This window comes from Tachyglossus aculeatus, chromosome 9, assembly GCF_015852505.1.
Source record: "Tachyglossus aculeatus isolate mTacAcu1 chromosome 9, mTacAcu1.pri, whole genome shotgun sequence".
In the NCBI taxonomy this organism is placed as follows: domain Eukaryota; kingdom Metazoa; phylum Chordata; class Mammalia; order Monotremata; family Tachyglossidae; genus Tachyglossus; species Tachyglossus aculeatus.
The window spans coordinates 51,247,491-51,271,304 of NC_052074.1; the positions used below are offsets into that span (position 1 = coordinate 51,247,491).

The following is a 23,814-nucleotide window of genomic DNA, read 5'->3' on the forward strand; positions in this document are numbered from 1 at the left end:
TACTACGTGCAAAGCACTGTTCTACAAGGAGATCAGGTTGTCCCATGGGGGGCTCACAGTCTTAATCCCCATTTTACAGATGAGGGAACTGAGGCCCAGAGAAGTTAAGTGACTTGCCCAAAGTCACCCAGCTGACAATTGGCAGGGGCAGGATTCGAACCCATGACCCCTGACTCCAAAGCCCGGGCTCTTTCCACTGAGCCACGCAGTAGTAGCTGGTTTATCTACTATCACCTCTGGCGGAAGCGGTCCAGTAGGTGACGTAAGGGTCGCCGGTCCACCCACCAAGGACACCACACCATTGCAATCCACAGTGCTGTGCATCTTCCCGTTTGCTGGAAGCACCGGCACCATCCTGGATGACATACTGGCCTGACTAACGTTACTGTTGCGCCGTTCTCCGTGTCTGTGCGGCACGAAGAGGGAGTCTCTCCTGCTCTCGTTGTCTTCAAAAGTGCTGTGCTCGTCATCGGCAAAGTCATTTTCAGAGCCGACATCCTTTGCTCGACCTCTGAAGCTGAAAAGGCTCGTTTTGCTATTTCGCCTTGGGGAAAACAGGGAGCCGCGGATGCTCAACAAAGACTGGGAGGGGAAAAGAGCGGAACAGAAAAGGCAAGGAGAATCATCACGGTCTGGAATCCTGAAATTTGAAATCTCAAGTCACCTGAGTGTACTCCTGTATTTTGGTCCTGGAGGATGAGGGGGTTACAATTGTAGGGGGCTGTAAATTTGAAGAAGGCTTTTCTAAAATGAATGCAATGTTGATTTGAATTTAAAATATTAATCAAAGGCTTGTCCTCCAATTGATCTTGTCAGGAAGGGGCTCTCCTACTCCCCTTGGATGTCTTTCTGCTCAGTAGAAGAAAAAGATTCAACATCCTTATACTTCAGTTCACCCCTTACCTTGCATGGAACAAGCAAACAGGCCCTTTCGGGCAGAGAGGGGAGAACCTCCTCCTCTCAGCCCTGCCCCCAGATTCTCAGCTGCTGGTCTCTGAGGTTGCAGAAACTCAGGTTTCCTGCAGCCCTTGTGTGACAAAGAAGTACAGAGTCAAAGCACGGCTGCACCTGTCTGCATAGAGGCTAGGTTTGGGAGAAGGGAATTCATTCTGTACTCCCTTACAGAGATGAAAGAGAGCTCTTTTCTATTTTCAGAGTTCTCAGTAGGTTTTTCTCTCCTCACGCACAGAATACTTACTCCCCATTCCCCAAAGGCCACTGGCTTGAGCTCCCAGAGATGACAAAGTACTAAAGCAGTTTGCAACAGTGTCGAAGCCACAATCTCTGGGATTGGACTGGCTCCTGGGATTCTGGAAAGATCCTGGTGATCTGGGACACATGGGGAATTTTGATCCAGTCTAGATGGTGCCTGGTTCCCAATGGGCCTTATTAGCTTGGAGCAAGCAAGGAGCTGCTTGGAGCCAGCCAGTAAGGAGGATGATGGATGGAATATGAGAAGCTTCTGCTCTGCAAATCATCCCCTCCGCCCCACCCCCGCAGCTCCCTTCCCTTAGGATTTCATGCCCAATTTGTCTGGAAATAATTTCGGAGCCCTGGCATCCACCAAAAGAGAGAGAGAGAGAGAGAGAGAGAGAGAGAGAGAGAGAGAGAGAGAGAGAGAGAGAGAGAGAGAGAGAGAGAGCGCCAATGGAAAAGACCAGCCTTATTGGCCAGCCAGAACCTGTTTATGGGTCTGAGGGTCCCTCCAATCTGCCTCACACTTGTACCTGTGGCAGTCACGGGTTAAATTCATTTTTTTTTAATTAATATTTGGAATCACAAAGGGGATGGCCTAAAATCTTATGTACTAAGATGCTGATGGCAATTAGGAGAAAAAGACAACCAGGCTCTGCTGGAATCTCTTTAATTACAGTTCAGTAAGCAGGCTAATATAATGAAGCTCCTCCTGCTCTCTTTCATCCTCCTATATTTTATTATGTATTCAAAAATAATGAAATATTCTTGAAAAAAAATATTTAAGAATAGGCTACTTTTGTGAACAAATTAAATAAGGCCTGAACTGAAAACTCAGGAAAAAAGCACTGGATTGGCCTAAATGATTTTGTGTGTCAATTCCAGATTTGCAAATGCTTTTCAAAACCCCTGGGCTGGAATTATTTTAAACGGGTGGCAAAATATCAACATTGGCCCGATCCACAGGTATTAAATGCCTTACCTCTCCCTATAACTGTGCTACTTATTGCAGCTTAACAATCCAAGCGCCTGCCTAACATACACTCTTTATAAAAAGTGATAAATCCCAAGTCCACTATCTCTCTTCCATTAGGCTCTTCCCATCTGCTTTTTTTTAGTCTTTCCCCTAGTGGGCTAGAGATTATTTTCAACCTACTCCTTGCCTGCACAACAGACTACAGTTCAGCAATGTTCCTAAAATAGATGCCCATAAAGCTATGCTGGAAAGATCTTCCTTCAGGGACAGAACCATTCCTCTTGCTGGAATGCTATGGACTTTCTGAGCAGAGATCACTGCCCACGGAAACACGACCTAAATCACTGAAAATTAATCTGTGAATGTTTTCGTTTCCATCCCATAATTTCCATGTTCCCAACAGGAGTGGGCCTGTTTTCTGGCAATGCCATAGGTTCTGGCTGATATTGACAGTCTAGTCATTAAGCACTATGTGACAGACTATACTCCAAACATTTCTCTCTCTCTCTCTCTCTCTCTCTCTCTCTCTCTCTCTCTCTCACACACACACACACACACACACACACACTTCAATATACATGTCTGCCTTTTTAAAGTTCAACTCAATCCCGGAATTGCAATTTCTATTCATTCTCATAAAGGAATAACGAGGACTCTTAACCTAACCTTGAATCCAGGGGATGCTAAGGGAAAAAAACAAAACCTAGTAAAAATAATGAGCTCATAAAGAACCAAGAGATGCATTAGTGGTAAGGGACCACTCTCAGCTATGACATCCCTAACTCCATGAAAACAGGATGACTATGCTTTAAGGTTTAGAAAACAATGTACTATGAAGTACTATTACAGACAAATCAGTCCATCAACATCTGATATTTCTTTCAAGCCTCTTTACGCATTGTGACATGAAATTCAATGGGCATGCCTCTATGCCCATATTGTAGGTCTTGGTGATTAGCTCTAGTTTGATTGTATATGTTTATAGTGATTAATTATTCATGGAGATGTTATAATTTATTCCTACATAATTACTCTACTGCTATATACCAATTACATGAATAGTCTCACAATTCATCTCAAATGGATTACTGTAATGTTCCTTGATGGCATTCAACCTCATTTCATTAGGGATGTAATGAAGACCTCATCACTAATTGGTTAAGGACACCTATTATTTGTTTTTGGAGTAGATCTCAGTAGATATCTTTGAATTCAGATTATTTTTCAATTTCTCGAAATCTTTTGAATTCACTCGCAAAAGTTTGCTGTGATTTATCACACTTAGCAGAGAAGGGTTTTTTGCACATAGAGCTGCATTTCTGCTGACCCTGAGCTACTCATAGGGTTCCGCTCACTACAAAATACAGTCTATAGGCTGGAAAGATATGGCTAGTTTTGTAGGGTTCCAACACCAATGGCGACCACTTCCAAGATTTCTCTTAGAGAACTATGATTTCTTTTTAGGGCCTCCCACCTTTCAATTTAACGTTGAATAAAGCCAGAGGGTTAGGTCTCCATTATTCCCTACTGCTGAACTGTGTGACTCTCTGTGGCTGTTCATGGTCATATAAAGCCCCTGTCAAAATTCTGAACACAACTGTTTTATGCCAAGCACTTAGTACAGTGCTCTGCACACAGTAAGTGCTCAATAAATACGATTGAATGAATGAATGCCAAGCTGTTGTCCACCATACCACATTTTTTTTTAGGATCAGCAGTCTCTTTAGGGTCCAACAGTCAGCATTTACTAGGAGACCTCACTGCACAGTCCTTCCCTGATCTTTTGACTATGATTCATTCTTCCCTTCAGATTAATTTTTGTTGACCTGTTTTTATCAATTTAGCTTTCTGTTGTCATTTCTAAAATTTCCTCTAAGATGAACCTGGCTTTGGAAAGTGGTACCCTGAAAGACACAAAAAACTTATAGATGCTGCTAAAGGTTCAGGCCAAAATGCGTTAAAAGCAGAGGAAGGAAGGAAGGAAGGTGAAGGGACAAACCAGAAATTTAAGGAAAGGGTGGTAGACGGTAGTTTCCTGAAATTGAGCAATCTGCTAGATGACACACAGATTCCAACCTCATAATAGCTTTGGGGTGTCTTTAGACTGACACAGACATCCTTATGGGGCTTGGGACAACCTAGAGGGTTTAGGTAGTGAGAGTTGAAAAGTCATGAACTTCCCTTCTGGATGCAGAAGGGTAGAGATGGATCTGGGGTGAGATCTGGACTTCTGAAGATCTGGTTTGGTTCTTCTGAATCCCCAGGGAAACCTCAAACCACACCAAAGTCATCCTGAGATCCCACTGGACCCAATTCATATCCCAAAGGTACAAGGATTGTAAACTCCTTGAGATCAGGGATCATGTCTACCTACTCTATTGTACCCTCCCAAGAGCTTAGTATGGTGCTCTGCACACAGTAAACATCATATGAATGCCACTGATTGATTGATTGGCTAACTAAAGGCTACCTTTTGTACTGATGGCCAAAAGCAATGAAAGTGCCATGGCAACCACACATGGCAAACACCGCTAACCCATGTGCCACTGTGGTAACACATTCAATTAATTCACACTTTGCCCTAAAATTGACCACAAAGAAAACACCCTGTGGATTCAGGACAGAGCTACTCAGAATTGATGCTATGATAAAATGGCAACTTTGGGGTTCTGTTTTGCACTATAGTAGCACCTTCCATCCTGAGAGGAGAAGATCAGACCTTTAAATTTTCCAACTATATTTGAATATTAAAAATATTACCACAAACCTTTCTTTTGGCCATATGATAAAAGTATCATGATTCTAGAGAACATTCTTGTGTCTTGGAATAATCTGCTCCAAGTTGCCATCATACTACAATTAATAATATTAATTGCGGTATTTGTTAAGCTCTTACTATGTGCAAAGCACTGTACTAAGTGCTGGGGTAGATACAGCATCAGCAAATCAGACACAGTCCCTGTCCCACATGGAATTTACAGTCTAAGCAGGAGGAGAACAGATATTGAATTCCCATTTTACAGACAAGGAAACAGATACAGAGAAGTTAAGTGACTTATGCATGGTCACACCACAAGCCAGTGGTGAAGTCAGAATTAGAACCCAGGTCTTCGGACTCCCAGGCCCTTGATCCTTCCACTAGGCCATGCTGGTATCCGTGGTTACATGTGTGATGCACTATTTTGAAAATTCAGTTGCCAAAGCAACTGGCAAAATTTGATACCTTGAAATAGGAACTCAAAATCAGAAGTGGTTACTCTAAATGTGAACAGCTTACTTATCAATCCCAATTCCAAATGAATTTTGTCTCTGAACTGACAGTTTCTAGCCTGACTGTTTCCAGACAGTTTTCAGGAATCAGGAGTCCTGTAACATCCAAATGGCTCTTAGTCTTTTACTTGGTAAGACCTCAGTGGTGTGATGAGATACCTAGTCATTTGAACATGTGATGGTTTCCCCTCCCCGCAAACACATTTTTACTTCTTCAAACTGACCCTTTAATGCAGGAGGTTCTATATGTGAAAGCTTCAATTTCTGACACTAATCTAAGTAAATTTTATCACTTCGGGTCAATCCAATGGTTCAACTGATCCTATCAATCAATCCTGCCCTGCCTGTGTACAAAGCACTGTACTAAGCGCTTGGGAGAGTACAATATAACAGAATTAGTAGACACTAACGAGCTTGCAGTCTAGAGGGCAAGCTTAGTGAGGCAAAACTGAATTGTGCTATGTGTATTAGGGAGACTCACCTAGGAATGAATAATGGCCTTCAGAATTTAGGACCTAAATGTTTTCCTATTTAGTTTTTTTTTTTTGTCAGCACAAGAAATAACATGGAAACTGTTTGTCCCACATCATACAAAACAAAAAATAACCAAAGATAATCACCTCTATGCACTCTAGGCAAGCCAGGAACATGAACAGATGTTTAATATTCACATTTACATAGCAGGACGTAGCATGTTTTACTTTGAGTTGGTTTGTTGGAGGAATGCGAAAGATGGTACAACCACAAAGAAAATTGTCATTTGTGAATGGAAAAAGTGTACGTGAATTCTAAACCAATATTTTCTATTTTCACATTGGCTTTGCTATTTCTTTTAGGACATTCTCCTTTCTAATTATGAACACCCAAGAATTGGTTGGTTATTAATTACTAGCATGCTATTCTGCTTTTTTAGGTTGTGTGAATGTGCGACAAAACCTCATTTTTAATCCCTTCCTTTTGGCAAAATTCCCAAGTGTTTGCTGACAGAGAGCAAGAATCATGTCTTTTAAGCTAAAGTATATCAACTGGAATATATGTTCATAAAAATATAGTGATTATTCATGCAGGTGGCAACCTTTTTTAAAACTTCAGTTTTGGTGGTTGTCCATTATCTCTAAAAACTTTTACAACTCTTTTTGGAATCACAATTGTTCTTAGTATCGAAATACCACATTTTTCTACTTTTCATTTTTGGGCAAACTACAAAAGTATTTTTGAGAATTGGAGAAATAAGAATTTTCTTCCCTTTCAGATCTGAACTCCTTCTGCAGAACTGTATTCACTATTAGACCACAACTTAATTGTTTCCCATACAAAATTTGCTGTAGAGAATTGTTCGCTGTGAGTTCCTTGTGAGCAGGGAATATGTCTGCTGTTATACTGTACTCTCCCAAGCACTTAGTACAGTGCTTTGCAAAGCACACTGTACTAAGCGCTCAGTAAATACGACAATGAACGAATGGTATCCCAGAAGACACCAGGCACCAAACTTTGAATATTTCCACCACCCTTTCATTGTGAGAGTGGGTGCAAAACAGGGACAAGGCTTTTAGTAGGAGATGAAAATGGGGAAGGGGAATTCTTACTTGTTTAACAGGTAATAATAATGATGATGATAACAAAAATAATAATAATAGTGGTATTTGTTAAGCATTCAATATTTGTCAAGCACTGAACTGAGCACTGGAGTAAATACAATTTTATCAAGTCCCATATTGGGCTTAAGTAGAGGGAGAAAAGGTGTTAAATCCCCGTTTTGCAGATGGGTGAACTGAGGCACAGAGAAGTTCAGTAACTTGCCCAAGGTCACACAGTAGGTGGAGTCAAGATTAGGACCCAGGTCATCCGATTACCAGGCCCGTGCACTAGACCACCCTGCTTCTCCTTACCATACTTGTCTTCAGTCCTGCCTGGGAATCTCGGGGTTTGTCTAAAGTGAGGTTGGGAATCCAGCTCCGATGGCTGTGGAGGCAATTGCCCATTTTTCCCCTGAAGAGGGGACATCTGTACTGCCATCTTTGATTTCAGTGGACAGGCCTGGGTGTGCTCTGCACATAGTACACGCTCAATAAATACGATTGATGATGCTCCTCCATGGGCGTTTGACCAAGACACAACCTCTCAATCAGGCTTCATGGTTTCATAAGACGTACCTGTGACTAGTCTACCTCTAGATGAAAACCCATGACCTAGCCAACCCACCTAGGACAGCCTAAAGAGAATACGCTGCATAACATAACAATCTGGAAAAATAGCAACGCCACATATGTTCACATAGTAGAGTTCCCATTAAAATACACTTAGCTGAAGGCAAAGACACTTCTTTTATAAAACCTGTAAATCATAACAGTCTACAAGTCATCATTTCTGATTGTGAGGGTGTCATTGTCATGACAACCCGGAACAGATTATAACTGCAGGGCTTGAAAATACCAACAGCATCTGGATCAGATGTGAAACCATCTCTCACGGCAGAAATTTCTGAAATAGATTTGAGTTTGACAATTTTCTCTTCAAATGGAAACATCTGTGGCAGGCTAACTGGAAAATACAATGATGCCCATTATAAAAATTCTTTTTGAAGACTATGATTTCCTTGAAAGAATTAAATTACAATTGTATGTGTTCTTTCCCCTCCCTTTTCCATGCAGTGAAATCTCAATTGTGTTGCCACAGCCTCCTAGCAAATCAGATTATGAGCCTACAAGAGCGTATTTCAATCAGTAAAGGTCTGTACCTGGTGCGGAGAAGAGAATCTCTTTTCATAGGTCAGTCGGCTTCCATCCACGGAGAATCGGAAACTTCTTCTTCTGATACTGTCTTCAGATTCGGATTTGGGGAAGTTTTCGCCCTCTCCTTCGTCCTCTCCTGTACACTGCTCTTTCTGTTTTCTTTTCTTCCTTCTGTTCCTCCTTTCTTTAGCACTCTTTGAACTCAACTTCGATGCTTCTGAAGAGCTTTCCAAGAGCTCCCCTAGCCCACCTATTCCACTGAAATCTCTTGACGCAGCTGCTGCTGCTGCTACTGCCTATTGTACCACAAAGTCACACACTTTAGCAGGCAGAACTTTTAAAACATCACAAAAAATCAAAACCTTAAGCTCGACGACATTCCATTCTACTCGACATCTAAAATTCAATCTCTAGATGAGGTGTGAATTAAATTAGAAGAGAAATCATTCTATTCGTTCAATTCAATTTTGACATCTTCAATGAAAATGGGATAGAAAGTGAGCCCAAGCCTCCCAACACAAAAGACAAGAATCAGCAAACAAAACAGGTAGGCTGCGCAATTAAAGCAGAGATTGACTAAAGGCATCCCACTAGCCTGAATGAGTTATTGTTGCTTCTCAGAGTTTAAAGTTATTTCCACTGAGTATCTTTATGGCTAGGAGAATCTGGCCAATTGGATAGAATTAGGTCACCCAGGTGTCATATGGGTCCCAAATCCCACTAAATTTCCAAGACCTTCCACCAAAAGATAAAACGGCAATACACTCAGAAGGAAAATGCACACTGTTACAATAATGTGATCACTTTTGTCCCCAACCTTCCAACTCCAAAAATCCTGAATTGTTTTCAAGCTCTATAAAGCATGCCTGAAAGGCAGCTAGTTCTCAGGAGCAATTCAGCAAGTGTTGTGTGCCTGCACTAGAAGAAGAATGGCTCGGTGTCGGGCCAGTGAGAGTTGTGCACCCAAATCTGCACAGGGCAACCCGCCTAAAGAGCCCTGGCTTTAAGGACACATTTCACTGGTCCTGTCTTGGAGTCTGCCCCAAGAGCCTTACTCTTGGCACATCTGCCTGGGAGACAGCATTTTGGGCCACCTGGCTCTCTGACCTGGCCCTTCATTCTTCTGCCTCCCCAGAGAGCCTCAGGGCAATGCCCACCATCTATGCAGGCTGTAGAGGTTTTAAAGGACCAGCACGGAGCACAAGTGGTAGCTGAACATGAGGAATCATGCAAGAGAATGTAACCTTACCACCGCCGATGCCCCCCAAAACACTGCCCACGTGACTTCACTTTAATGCCTTTGTTTGTTAAATGGGTTAATGAAAAATAGATGCCAACCAGAAAACTCTAAGTGGCACTTACATGCGTGGGCCTATTTGGCCAATGGATTCCTTGAGAAAAGTATATAATGCCTGAGTCAACCCCATGGGTATGTGGCTCTTTTTTTAAAATTGTATTCGTTAAGGGCTTACTGCGTTTTAAGAACTGGGTTAGACACAAGTTATTCAGGCCAGACACAGTCCCCATCCCACATGGGGCTGGCATTCTAAGATGAGGAAACTGAGGCATAGAGAAGTTGAATGACTTGCCCAACATCGCACAGTGGACAAGTGGTGGAGCTGGGATTTGAACCCAAGTCCCTCCTTTATCCACTAGATCTCGCTGCTTCCCTAAATACCTCTTCTGGGGCATTTCCATAGACTCTCTCTAATTTGATCAGCAAATATTTTCAACTCAATGTCCACAGTGAGCTGCCTTGCTCTACTGCCCAAACATAATCAGAGACAGATGTCACTATGACGAAAGCGCCCCCGAAACTTTCTGGTGTGTGAATGAAGACCTGCGTGTGACGATGTAAAGTCCCTCACTGCCAGCCCTGATTATTCCACATTGGGTCCACAAGAGTTATCTAGCCAACATTTTGACCTTACTGGCACATCTTACTACAGAGGCCCATAACTAATCTTTTACACTCTACCAAATCCTCCTAATAGCTGGCTAGTGGGGCAGATTTTATTTTGCAAGTGATGAAATGTGAATTCTGCAAATTCTTCAAACTGAAACCCAGTGTCGGTGTCAGGTATGGCTTAACTAGGCAAAATAAACACAAAATTTAAATAAGCAAAATGAGAATGATGCAGCTGGGCCTGTTTAAAGCCATGATGTTTATGTAAATGTCCAAGAAAAAACTTAAGAGATCAGAGCCCCCCATTAGTCTTATTAATGGAACAAGGAATGAGGTGATTAAGCTTTCCAACCCTAATATATTATATTTCTTTTAATCACCTCCAAAGTTAATTCAGGGTAAGTTAAGGGTCTCTTTTCCTATTTGAGGAGCTAATGCCCAGTATTTCAAACTTCAAGCTGATTTCTAGGGCAAGAGAAGAATACTTCAGACAACTTCTGTTGGCTTTCCCTCTCTAATTCAGAGTTCCTTGTTCCACTCTCTATGCAATTGGGTGAACCTTTTGAAACCAGGCACTCCTCTCATTCAGTATGTGTAAATATTGGACTATCACCAGGTGTGCCGCACAGTTAATGTATTGAACTGCCACTGCCTCCAACTATATTATGAACCGGCATTCACCCAAACTTCACTTCCTTTGGCTGTGAAGAACGTAACTGCTGTTCCTTTCACAGTTGACACCTTGAATTCCAGATCTTTGAATTCTGGTGTGTCACGATTAAATACTGCATACCTATGAAGATAGCTTTATATTAATTCAGTGCTTATCCATTTTTCTCAGTGTTGCAAATCAGTGCTCACCTAAAATAGACAGGCTGATGTCTGCATTTGCGAGACAAATCTATTCAACCGTATTTCTTGAGTGCTTACTGTGTGCGGAGCACTGTAATAAGCACTTGGGAGAGTACAATGTAACAGAGTTGGTAGACACATTCCTTGTTCACAAGAGCTTATCTATTCACCCATTTGTCACTATAGAATCCTATTAAAAAACTCCTTTCAGGTATTCATTGATATTCCTTTGTTGATTCTGGATTTCCACTCTCCTCACTTCCTATCCATTTTTGAGCAACATCCATATCACTTTGTTTCCTCCCTTCTACCTCAAATCCTTTAAATCATGTCTGTCTGATCTAGTTTGGTAGTCTATTGGGCTGAGACAATGTCACCCTGACTGCACAGGTAACATATGGTTAATTATCAAGAGATATTAAATGAAAATTGTAACACTAAGTTGAGTTAGATCAATATAGAAAGAATGGCATAAGTGACATTCAGTTCAATGAAACACTTTCGCAAATTACGTACTCCCCGGGATCTCTGAGATTTGGTGATTCTGGTCGGCATCATGTAACTCTTGGGAAAATGTACTTTAGAATAAAGGTTTTGTACTTCAGTACTCAGTCCCAAAGAGTGTTAACTCCTGCCCTGGAGTGAGATTGCTGCTCTATCTTTTGCCAATATACTGTAAAACCAAATTCCTGGCCATTTTACGATTAGATCCGGAGGCACTGTCTTGTTAAAGTGTAGGAAATTTGAACCACTTTGAATGTTGGCATGCCCCACCCTTATAGGGCTGCATTTCAGAAGAGGGTGAAGTGTCAACCTAAGGCTGCAAATGGTCTTGCTACTGCTTTTTCGTTATACCTTTGAAGGCTTTAAAATTTTATTTGCAAACAAAAATGCCAAAATTACTTCTTACGCCAAAAGAGCAAGGCATCCATTTCACCGGACAGCCAGGAAATATATGGAAAAAAAGACTTCATTCCCTTACCTGCAGTCATTCACTTTCACTTCCTTTCATAACGATGATGAATCTTTTACGTGCTTACTATTTGCCAAGCACTGTGCTAAGCACTTGGGCTAGAAACAGTACAATCAGATCGACCTTTCTATTGCTTTGATCCTATTTTGATTTATTGAACACTTGAAATTCTCAAAGTATGCCGAGTCACTGGCGGGCCCCACCCATCAGAAAATGTGAAATAGTTCTTGGGCAGATTTCAATTGTAGATGGAGAGATCGAGGATAGAGATGCTAAACAATCCTCAGGTGATTTGTATAAACGGACAAGACCTAACAGAGGACCCTAGACCAGAGCATTAAATCATGACTGCTGCTGTTTAAACAGCAGAATGGAACTATCCTATGCTATTTTAGGTACCCACATTGCTAGAGCCACTCTGGTCCTCCCAGGTGGGGTTTCAAGAAAATTCATAATGTATGCTAAAAGCATAAGGAAAGACCTGCCAAGGTTTCTGATTTGCCATAAAAAAACCTGTCTCTGGCCTGGTGTGATGGCCCGACTCAGGTAGCCAGTCTCAACCGGAAAGACAGGCAAAGTGTAGGGTGTGAATAGAAAAAGAGAAAGTCCAAGAAGCACAGAAGTATTCCTGGGGAAAGTCTCGAAGGCAAAAATTACATGGGTTCTTGGTTGCTGGGATTTGGAGGTTTAAACCTCATGCAAAATAGGATGCTTATGGATCCTTTCCTGTTCCGTTTTCCTCACTATTCCCTCTCCCACCCAAAGTTTTTCTGCCTGATCTTGGGCCCAGGGCTAAAGCTGCCTGTTACCAGGGCTGTTCCACTGCAGGTCAGAATCACACTTCTTAATCAGTGACTCAAACCCACCCAGGCTAGCTCCCTCCCTTTTTTCAGATAGGTACACTTGTCATAAACAGAGGGAATAAAAAAAGTATTGGGGAGAGTACCAGCATATGATTGGCTATAACTCTGTTGTATACACATGGGCTATGAGTTCATCCAAGCCTCTGGACCATATTCCCCACTCATTTCAGAACAAGCTTGCTGCCTTTTGTTTCTAGCTTAAAATGAAGAAACTTTACCATGGCACAGTAAACAATGACTTGAGTTTGCAAGAAAAAGGGGTCCAGCTTCCAGCTAAATAAGTTTCACACATGAATATTTTTTAGATATTCGTGATCTAAAAAGAACCTTGTTAATTTCCCATATCTCAAATAACTGCTCATCTACTTTTTTGGATTAACAATAAGATATAATCCCCATAACAGTAGCATTTTCTACTATTACTCTACCTGAGCTTCCTCCTGTTGCTTTTTGAGCTGCTCCAGCATCTGCTGAAATTCAGCCTCTTTCTGCTCTGCTTCTTCCATGGTCGCCTGATTCTGTTCTTCGTAGGCCATGGCGACCACAGCCAGGATTAAGTTCACCAAGTAGAACGATCCCAAGAAAATCACCAGAACAAAAAATATCATGTATGTTTTTCCTGCAGCACGGAGCGTCTGGAAAATACAAGCAGGTTCCTCAATTTTGAAATCTGAGGGCACAATTAAGTGCATTAAAACATGAATCGATGAGGTACGCTTTGCCTAGCGCTCACCAGCTGGTAAAGGTTTTCCCAAAAGTCCTGAGTCATCAGCCGAAATAGAGACAAGAAGGCCCAACTGAAGGTGTCAAAACTCGTGTAGCCATAGTTGGGGTTTCTACCAGCTTTCATGCACACATATCCTTCTGGGCACTGGCTGAAAGTCAAATGAGAAAACAAGGTCTAATTTGACAGGGGATTCCAGTCTATTCTGGATTTCTGAGTTCCATTTTAGGACGGAGTTTCTCACTTTTACTTGATCAACTACAGTGAAAGTCTCCCCTATCGCCCCCACAGTTGAAATTTAATTGATAAACCATAGGAAAAAAAAAATTCTGAAACGTTAACTACTGAACAAGGGAGGATTAAAATGAGCAACCAGCTCAAGTGCTTCTTTTATGGTGGGACAGCTTTATTTTGGGCCACATTCACGAAGGCCAGTATAAATGTTAAGCTAGTAGAAGAACTGAACATGACCTACAGCCGATCTGGGTAAGTTGTGTAATTGGCTGGCTCTAGCCAGTCAGTCAGTCAATCGTATTTACTCAGCGCTTACTGTGTGCAGAGCACTACACTAAGCATTTGGGAGAGTACAATGTAACAGACACATTCCCTGTCTACAACAATGAATAAAGGGAGCAAGTCAGGGTGACGCAGAAGGGAGCTGAAGAAAAGGACAAGAGGGCTTAGTCAGGGAGGGCTTCTTGCATTCAATAAGGCTTTGAAGTCGGGAAAGTAACTGTCTGTCAGATATGAGGAGGCCAGAGGCAGGACATGGACAAGAGATAAGGAGTGACGTAGATTAGATCGAGGGACAGTGAAAAGGTTAGCGTTAGAGGAGCAAAGTGTACAGGCTGGGTTGTAGTAGGAGAGTAATGAGGTGAGATAGGAAGGGGCAAAGTGACTGGGTGACTTCTTGGTTGGATGCTCAGGGCTGCAACCTCTAGTGCCAGCCTTGGGCGGGGAATGGGCACTAGCCCTCCGTCACTTGTACTAGTCCAAAGTACCTGCCTTCCTCCAACTTTCAGAAACATTCTGGATTTGTTCTGGATTCTTTCTACTCTTGAGCTACACTCCTCCGCCTGGAGAACTCATTCAGTCCCATGGCTTCGACTCCCATCTCCACACAGATGATTTCCAAATTTATACCTCCCTTGACCTCTCTCCTTCTCTGCAGTCTCATTTCCTCATGCCTTCAGGAAATCTCTATTTGGGTGTTCCACTGACCTCAAACTTAACACATCCACAGCAGAACTCCTCACCTTCCTGCCCAAACTCTGTCATCCCCACCACTGTCAACAACACCACTATCCTCCCTCTCACCAACCCGTAGCCTTGGCGTTATTCTCAACTCATCTCTTTCATTCACCCCACATATTCAATTTCAACCCATTAGTCAATATTCAATCCAATTTCTACCTTCACAACATCGCTAAAATCCATTCTTTCCTCTCCATCCAAACTGCTACTACCTTAATCCAAGTACTATAGACTCACTGTAGGCTGGGAAAGAGACAACCAACTCTATTTTATTGTACTCTCTCAAATGCTTACTACAGTGCTCTGCGCATAGTAAGCGCTCAATAATACAATTGACCGATTGATTGACTGATTCCTGGTCATGTCAGCAGATGGCCCACCTAGGGTTGGCCCCAAGTTGGGATTTCCACTTTCCACCTTCCATCCCTCCCCTCTCCAAGTGGAGGAAGCATGGCAATGGAGCACTCTCTTCCCTCCCCTCAACAAATAGTGGGATTTAGTTTTGAACATTCCTTACCCTGCATCTGAGCTATTACCACACAGCAGAGCATCTCTTTGTCCTTCCAAAACGTAAAAATGACCTGTTAGAAAGAGAACAAATATTTTATGTCAATTCTGTGCCTATCCAATCTAAACCCTAAAGTGCTGACTACAAGTAGTAATATGTTTTAGGCCAAACTAGATTTATTCAAAACACTCTCTAGTTGCCACAAGAATACTTACTGCATTTGAAATTGTCCTACAGCATTCCTGAGATCAGAACAGATACCAATAAAAAGCTAATCAGAAAAAAACATAAACTTTGGTCCACAAACAAATTAATATTTTGCAGTACTAAGCCTTACTTTCATCTTCAATATACTCCTTCCAGTTAAATGTGCTCATTGTTGTATTAGCAAATGTCCCATTTGTATCCACTGTGCTATTAAAGTAGGAAGTAATGTTTATCTCGAAAGTAAAATTGCCTGGAGGCCACTGCAAACATTTGTTCCTCAGGTTGCCCATGAATAGCTGCAGGCCTATTAGAGCAAATACACTCAGACAAAACACAGTCAGGATCATTACATCGGAGAGCTTCTTCACGGACTGGATGAGGGCCCCCACAATAGTCTTCAAACCTGCGTAGAGAGAAGAGTTGGAACAGTAACTCAGTCTTCCCCAGACCACAAGTTCTTCCATCAGTCATGCAGAAGCCCCTCAAAATGATTGTTTGATTGGTGACACACAGAGAAGCCTCGCGAACAGCACCATGTCTTGTACAATAACGAAGAGCAGAAGATTTCAGTTTATGAATGGTGCATTTTTCAGATTTTCAATGTGCCAATTTTGACTCCAAAGCAGGAAATTTTCTAAATTTTGGCGAACATGCACTCAAGATCAGATAAAGAAAAATCTTCCCATTCTTTGTGGTTTTTCTTTTCTCTTTTGTGCAATGCGTTCTGTCCTCCAAACCATCGTAACACACTATTCTTCAGTAATCTAAAAACTAACAATGATTTGGAGAAGAAAAGAATTTCGAGATCATAAAATTCCCCATGCAATGCCCATGCTATTTTTTGCTTCTATTTTCCCTTTCAGCCAAAAAAATCCATTTTTAAAACAGCTTTCAATTTTCAGTCCTATGCATCTGCAATAAACGCTTAAAAATCAAATCAGTAAGAAAGCCCACAGCATTAAAAGCTTTTTGCTGAATGTGGAAGAGAAAACTTCACTTCTTACATACCGAAAACTTAGGTTAGATTTTTTTTTTACATGTCTCATGCAAATAATCTGTTAAACTCAAAGGCTGATTTTGCACAAGTACATCATTACTCAAATGCAAGGAATTGCGCTGAAATGATATTGCTGTATTGGAATTCCTGCATTTTTGTAATATGAATGGAAAGCAACAAGGCTTATGCAGAAAAGCTTTGATTTTAACTTCTATGGAACTAGAGTCAGCCTTAGGGTTTAACCTAGCTCTCACCTGGAATGACCGAAATAGTTTTCAACGCTCGGAGAACTCTGAACGTTCTCAATGCTGAGACATTGCCCAGGTCCACAAACTCTGTCACATATCTGTAATAGGGGAGTTCACACACAAACACAATGACAGCACACAAGAAACAGTTGGAGATACAAAGGACCTGTTGCTTTACACTGATCACTTCTTACCTGGAATTACAGAAATAGTTTTCAAAGCTCTCAAGACTCTGAAAGTTCGAAGAGCTGAAACATTGCCTAGGTTTACAAATTCTGTTACATACCTGTAGAATTAAATCAGAGTTATTCAGAATTTAGGCAGGGTTTAAACGAAGTAAAGAATCCATGCTGCATTCTGCTTACAGGCCATTTTGATTTTAGAAGATAAATTCATTGGAATTGCTACCAGTTGAAGTTTACCTTCCACTGAAGTCTGGATTGGAGGAATATCATTTTGCGGCTACTAATATCATCTAAAGTTATTTGAAGTGAGCCATGCTGGTCATATATTTCAAAGGCTAATTAATCCAAGCCAGATGGGTGTGATATATTAGCAGGAAGTCAGAGAAAGAGTTTCCAATCAGATGAGCAAAGAGAATGTTGGACATGAAATTAGTGAACCATATCAGGCAAATCAATTGATACTATTTACTGAGCATTTACTCCATTCAAATCACCCTAAGCGCTTGGGAAAATACTGCAGATGTAGTAATAATCATAATAATAATGATGCTATTTTTTAAGCGCTTACTATGTGCAAAGCACTGTTCTAAGTGCTGGGGAGGTTACAAGGTGATCAGGTTGTCCCACGGGGGGCTCACAGTTTTAATCCCCATTTTACAGATGAGGTAACTGAGGCACAGAGAAGTTAAGTGACTTGCCCAAAGTCACACAGTTGACGGAGCTGAGATTTGAACCCATGTCCTCTGACTCCAAAGCCCATGCTCTTTCCACTGAGCCACGCTAGTAGACACGATCCCTACCCTCAAGGAGTTAACAGTCTAACATTACTTCTAGTGGCTGACAGTGCTAACTTCCACAGGACATTTTCACTTTAAAAATACCGCACATTATTCAAGTTTTAGGATTCTGTGGTGAAGCATAGAATCAGATCAACTAATTTTACCAATCCTCAGAAATCAAATCTACAGAAAGTACATGCTTAGTAACAGCATGGCCTACGCTGCCACTTATTTCATGCCCCTGAGCTTAGAAATGATTTAAACCACTTACGCCATCAAAATGACACTGAAATCAAGCCAGTTCCATGGATCTCGAAGGAAAGTAAATTCTTCTAAGCAGAAGCCCCTTGCCAGAATTTTTACAAGTGATTCAAAGGTATAAATTCCAGTGAATGTGTACCTGCGGAGAATCGTTTAAAATAAATTAACGTGGCATAATTGTTCTGAGGTAGCTGTATTTCTTATGAAATGCTCCTTTCAAACATTTTCACAATGAGCATTAAATTCAGGACTTTGATTTGTCTAAGGAAGCCACACTTCTTACCCAACAGTTTTTATTTTTCCATACCAATCTTGTCAGTTTGTTTCTTTCCTGTCAGCTAATATAGAACAGATCAAGATATTGTTATTGAGAGACAAATAGAGAAAAGCAGAGACTGACATTTGTCCTTTGTCCTTTGGATTAAAAGATGCTGCTGCTAAGATTTCAACCTTATTTTTAAATAATAATAATAATAATGATATTGATGTTTTTTGTTAAGCACTTACTATGTGCCAAGCACTGTTCTAAGCATAGGGGTATATACAAGTTAATCGTGTTGTCCCACATGGGACTCACAGTCTTAATCCCCATTTTACAGATGAGGTAACTGAGGCACAGAGAAGTCAGTGACTTTCCCGAAGTCACACAGCTGACAAGTGGCAGAGGTGGGATTAGAACCCACGACCTCTGACTCCCAAGCCTGTGCTCTTTCCACTAAGCCACACTGCTTAAACGTGACTCAAAGGGGCAATGCAGGACTGACAATCCACCAATCCAGTCTCCACAAGATGCATGTAAAGATGGGCTTTTTCTTGGTATTTGTTAAAACACTTACTATGATGTGTCAAACACTGTTCTAAGCGCTGGGATAGATACAGGTTAATCGGGTCAGACAGAGTCCCTGTCCCACGTAGGGCTCCCAGTTTAAGAAGATGGAAGAAGACACTGAAGAACCATTTTTCAGTTAAGGAAAATGAGGCACAATGAAGTTAAGTGAGGTTGCACAGGATCAGGACAGGCAACTGGCAGTGGCAAAATTAGAACCCAGGGCCTCTGGTTCCCAGGTCCAAGCTTTTCCCACCAGGCCATGCTGCTTCTCTTTGCTGTGTTCCTACATTTACTATCCACACGGTCCAAACTATCATTTTCAGTTGTGCTTCTTGGTCTCATGATCGTCTACGTGCATCTGCTTTTAAAGAGCCACCCCATTCCGAATTGCTGTATATCTTGCTGGTCTGATAGTTGCTGAAGATTTCAAGGATTGTTTCATTGTGTCTAGAACTTTTTTGGCCTCCTTGCTTATGGCTCCACACTTCAACTCGGCATATTACAGTTTCTTAGGGATTCTGCTGGTCTAGTGGGAAATGCATGATCTGGGGAGTCAGGGGACCTAAATTCTAATCCCGGCTTTGCCACTGGCCTGCCCTGTGATTTTCGACATGCCACAACTTCTCTTTGCCTCAGATTCTTCATCTGTAACCTGCGGATTAAGTAGTTGTTCTCCCTTTCTGATTATCTTTTATCTACTCCAGTGCTTAGTACAGTGCTTGGGACACAGTAAGTGATTAACAAATACCACGAGTATGATGATTATTATTGTTATTACTGTGAAATTCTATTCGCATGTCACATCCAGAAGAATTATGATGCAATAAGCATTGTTTTGATGCTGGCGATTTGACTGGGCTCCCGGATTGCAACATGACCATGTTTGCCACAACGTTAGGTGTATAGGTCATGGGCTGTTCGGGATATGATATCTACGGTACATCCAGATGTTGGACGCAGATAGAAAGTGGGATACTAGAATTTCTCTTTGGACCTTCAGTCAAGTGTGAAGCTTGCTCCCACATTAATACCGTATTTTGACTGTCAGTCACTCAGAGGACCTGTTGGCCATATCCATTCAGATTCATATATATATGAATAAAGACATATATATGCATATATATATATATATATGTATATATATATATATATATCTGTCATTTCTTTATTCAGACAGCAGGGCCTGGAAGTCAGAGGACCTGGGTTCTAATCCCAGCTCTGCCACTTGTCTTCTGTGTGACCTTGGGCAGTCATTTAACCTCTCTGTGCCTCAGTTACTTCATCTGCAAAATGGGGATTAAGACTGTGAACCCTATGGGGGACAGGGACTGTGTCCAACCTGATTATCCCCAGCGCTTAATACAGTGCCTAGCATATAATATACATTTAACAAGTACCATTAAAACGTACTACCAAACTACAGCTTTCAGATTTTCATTACTGATGGGTATTCTTGACCGTTTAGTAGAGAATACTGAGGACAGGCTTTAGGCTAATTGTTAATCCTCTGCTTTTATGATTCTGAAAAGGGATCTAGAATCATCAGCAAACCTTCCAGTGGGTATGCTTCTATACCACAGTCATCACTGCTTAGTAATCCCTGTATTCCAAATTCAGGAACTTTCTGTAAGACTTCTACAGAGATGGTATAAATGAAACTAAACTCTCCCCAGGTTCTTAAAACCAAGAACACTGAAATGCTCAATTATTTCAGTGGAAAGCCACTTATTCTACCATTATGCGATCTACCACTTCCAAAGTCTAGTTAACTGAACAAATTTAAATATATACCTATCCTAGATAGCTGAATAAGAATGGATTGGCTCTCTGACAGTTGCTTATCTGAACTAGTCTCAGTCTTAGAATGGGCAATTGGCTTCGCACTGTTACTAGTAGGCGAGATAACTCAGAGAGCCTGGGCCTAAATTACCCACCTCTCCCCGGCACTCTTACACCTGAATGGAAGGGAAGGGCTTAGGCAATTTCAGCCCCCTTCACTCCCTCAGAGATCTGAGAGGGCCAGAGAAGAGTTATAATCACTTCTTTTCTCTTTTATACAGGGGTTAGAGAAAGTCTGCCCTGATGATGTCTGAGAAATCAGGCCCTTTATTTCAAAGACAAAGAAACCTGCCAGAACCTAGCCGTACTTCCTGGAATACAGGCTCAAAACAGAGGGCAGTTGGCTGTCAAAGAGGGCATATTCTGTGGAGAGCAAATTGTTCTAAGGAAGTAGATGTTTCTTACAATCTGACTGCTTTCCAAAGACATTTGAGGGGGGCTGGGAGGGGCGAGGGCACATCGCCAAGAGAGGTTTCTACATATTCTGGATTCAGCATGGCGTAGTGGATAGAACACGGGTTTGGGAGTCAGAAGGTCATGGGTCCTATTCCCGACTTGGCCACTTGTTCACTGTGTGACCTTGGGGAAGTCACTTCACTTCTCTGGGCCTGTTACCTCATATGTAAAATGGGTTTGAGACTGTGAGCCCCAAATGGGACAGGGACTGTGTCCAACCCGATTTGCTTGTATCAACCCCAAAGCTTAGTACAGTGCCTGGTGCATAGTTAAGCGCTTAACAAATACCATTATTATTATTATTATTATTATTACTATAGACAGTCCTGTGCACCAAGGATTACTCCATGAAGAATCAATCTAGTTCTTGGAACAGAAGTCCCATGGTTTAAAACAAAACAAAAAAGCATTACTCTGAGTCTTTGATCCACAAGATCCAAATGTGGTGATTCTTATTGAGCACGGGCAAGTAGGAGGGCTAAGCTTTTTCTGACAAGACCTTTGTGAGTCTTAATAAGCAAGAAGCCATAACAAAACATCTGGCCTATAAATCCAGGCTTTTTAATCTAATCTCTTATGTTAGTAGAGAATTGGTCAGTTTGTTTTTGTGGTACCAGCTGGACAGACCCTGCCTGTAGCTCTCAAGACCCTTTGGGTCACTAACCAAATCAAACCAGCGGGACTCGGGAGCACTGCTGATGCATCCTACTCCCACACCAGCCCCCATTTCTAATCATGAATTTCACTCAAGATGGGAACCTGTGGAACTGTTTTTGGAACTGAAAACGCCAAGTCCCATGACACCACTGGTTCAGCCACCCATGTATGAAAACATCCCATGCATTCACTGACCCCACACAGAAGAGAGGCCCAGCAACACTTCCCATCTCTCTCAAAGCCTCTTCTGGTTTACTATGGTTGCAGTCCCACTTAGGCAGGCCAAATAAAACCAGCCCTCCATTTCCAACCCAGGCAGGACACTGGAACAAAACCACTCTCCTCTTAAAGGCATCAACCACTATTGAGCTTGTCAAGAAACAAAGCAGAGACTCACATGAACACAATGTGTTGTTCTACCTTTTGAATCCCTGAACTCTTTCTTCCTCATCCAAGTCAAACTATTTGACCTAAACCCATGGTTTTCTACAATGTATTTCTTTGCCTACCTGTGATAGTCCTTCATGGAAAAGAAAGTTCTTTTTGACACCTACAGAAATCATAAAGTGGGCAGGGTCTGTCTCTATTGCTGAACTGTACTTTCCAAGTGCTTAATACAGTGATCTGCACACAGTAAGCACTCAATAAATACGATTGAATGAATGAATGAATAAATAAAGTATATCCTGGCTCAAAGTATGAACAGGTTTCCTCTGATACAGGGAATCTAGAGGCTTAATTTTGTAAATAAAGGCTGCCCAAATTCCAAAATTGTGCCACCTCAGTGAAAGTAGAGGAAAGGAGCCACATCTACAAGGAATATTTTTTTAAGCCAATATCATATTTTAACGTGATGATTCCACTTACTCTACATTCTTGGTCCACTCCGGAGGGTTACTCATGGTCATAAACACACAGTTGGTCAGGATAGTGCACATAATGAGCATGCTGAATAAGGTAGAGTACAGTCAAGGAATACGTTAGACACTTCATAAAGCATTACCCCTAAATCTGTAGCAACAGTAACTGCAGTTGCTTTCAAAAATCCAATCTGCACATTTTCACTGAAAAATAGGTCAAACATTGTGCCACTGTGTTCAAACTTCAATTTTTAATATAACATCTAGAACAATGAGGATCTCTGAGCACAACACATTTTCTTGAAAGGCCCATTTCTGATGCTGACCCTGACTTTCAGAAAGCTGTCCTAAATATACCGTCAAGACTGAGGTTAATGGGAACTCTTCTTTCAACTCAGTTCTCCAAGAAGCAACTCCCTTGGGAAACTGGCCTTTCATCTTAATTTGATAACTGATGTCCTTATGCCTTTATGAAGGTAGAGTATACAAAATAAAGAATTTACCTTACTGCACTGCTTTTTATTTTTTTAAAGATCATGTCCTGAGAGACAGAGACCAATGCATAACATTCGCTACATTGCAATCAACCAATGGCATTTATTGAGATCTTACTGTGTGCAGAGCACTGTATTAAATGCTTGGGAAGATACAATTCAGTAATAATAATGATAATGATGATGGCATTTGTTAAGCGCTCACTATGTGTGAAGCACTGTTCTAAGCGTTGGGGAGATACCAGGTGATCAGGTTGTTACCTGTTGGGCTCACAGTCTTAATCCCCATTTTACAGATGAGGTAACTGAGGCTCAGAGAAGTTAAGTGACTTGCCCAAAGTCACACAGCTAACAAGTGGCAGAGCCGGGATTAGAACCCATGACCTCTGACTCCCAAGCCTGGGCTCTTTCTACTGAGCCAAGCGGTAGACATCTTTGTTCTCAGGAACTTACAATTTAGTGGACTGTAAGCTCTTTGAAGGCAGGAATTATGTCTTCTAGCTTAACTGTATTTTCCCAAATGCTTAGTACAGCACTCTCCATGCAGAAGGCACTCAATAGTACTGATTGTCACTCCTTTCCACCACACTGCATTTCTAAGTGGACACGTAGTGTGATAGGAGATGACTGGATCTCACACAACTGTTAAAATACAAACAGAGAAAAGAAGGAATAGCTATTGATCATTTTCTATTTCAGAAATAAAGAAATCCTTCATTTACTATATTTTAATAGGAATGTAGGGCTATG

The 23,814-nt window shown here is 41.5% G+C and overlaps 1 protein-coding gene across 6 annotated transcripts in view; it reads right to left on the reverse strand.

The window, feature by feature from the left end:
* Window positions 1–23,814, reverse strand: part of SCN3A (sodium voltage-gated channel alpha subunit 3) — a 117,611-nt gene that overhangs the window by 63,016 nt on the left and 30,781 nt on the right. For 3 of the 6 annotated variants that reach the window (XM_038751878.1, XM_038751877.1, XM_038751876.1), the window contains 9 exons: window positions 22,578–22,667; window positions 17,940–18,068; window positions 16,711–16,802; window positions 15,590–15,862; window positions 15,262–15,325; window positions 13,500–13,641; window positions 13,195–13,401; window positions 8,178–8,468; window positions 235–582 (listed from right to left, as the gene is read on the reverse strand). In XM_038751878.1, coding sequence (XP_038607806.1) covers window positions 235–582; window positions 8,178–8,468; window positions 13,195–13,401; window positions 13,500–13,641; window positions 15,262–15,325; window positions 15,590–15,862; window positions 16,711–16,802; window positions 17,940–18,068; window positions 22,578–22,667 — 1,636 coding nt within the window. Of the gene's footprint in view, window positions 1–234; window positions 583–8,177; window positions 8,469–13,194; window positions 13,402–13,499; window positions 13,642–15,261; window positions 15,326–15,589; window positions 15,863–16,710; window positions 16,803–16,898; window positions 16,991–17,939; window positions 18,069–22,577; window positions 22,668–23,814 lie in introns of all 6 variants that reach the window. The other 3 variants (XM_038751880.1, XM_038751881.1, XM_038751879.1) reach the window with 3 other exon arrangements.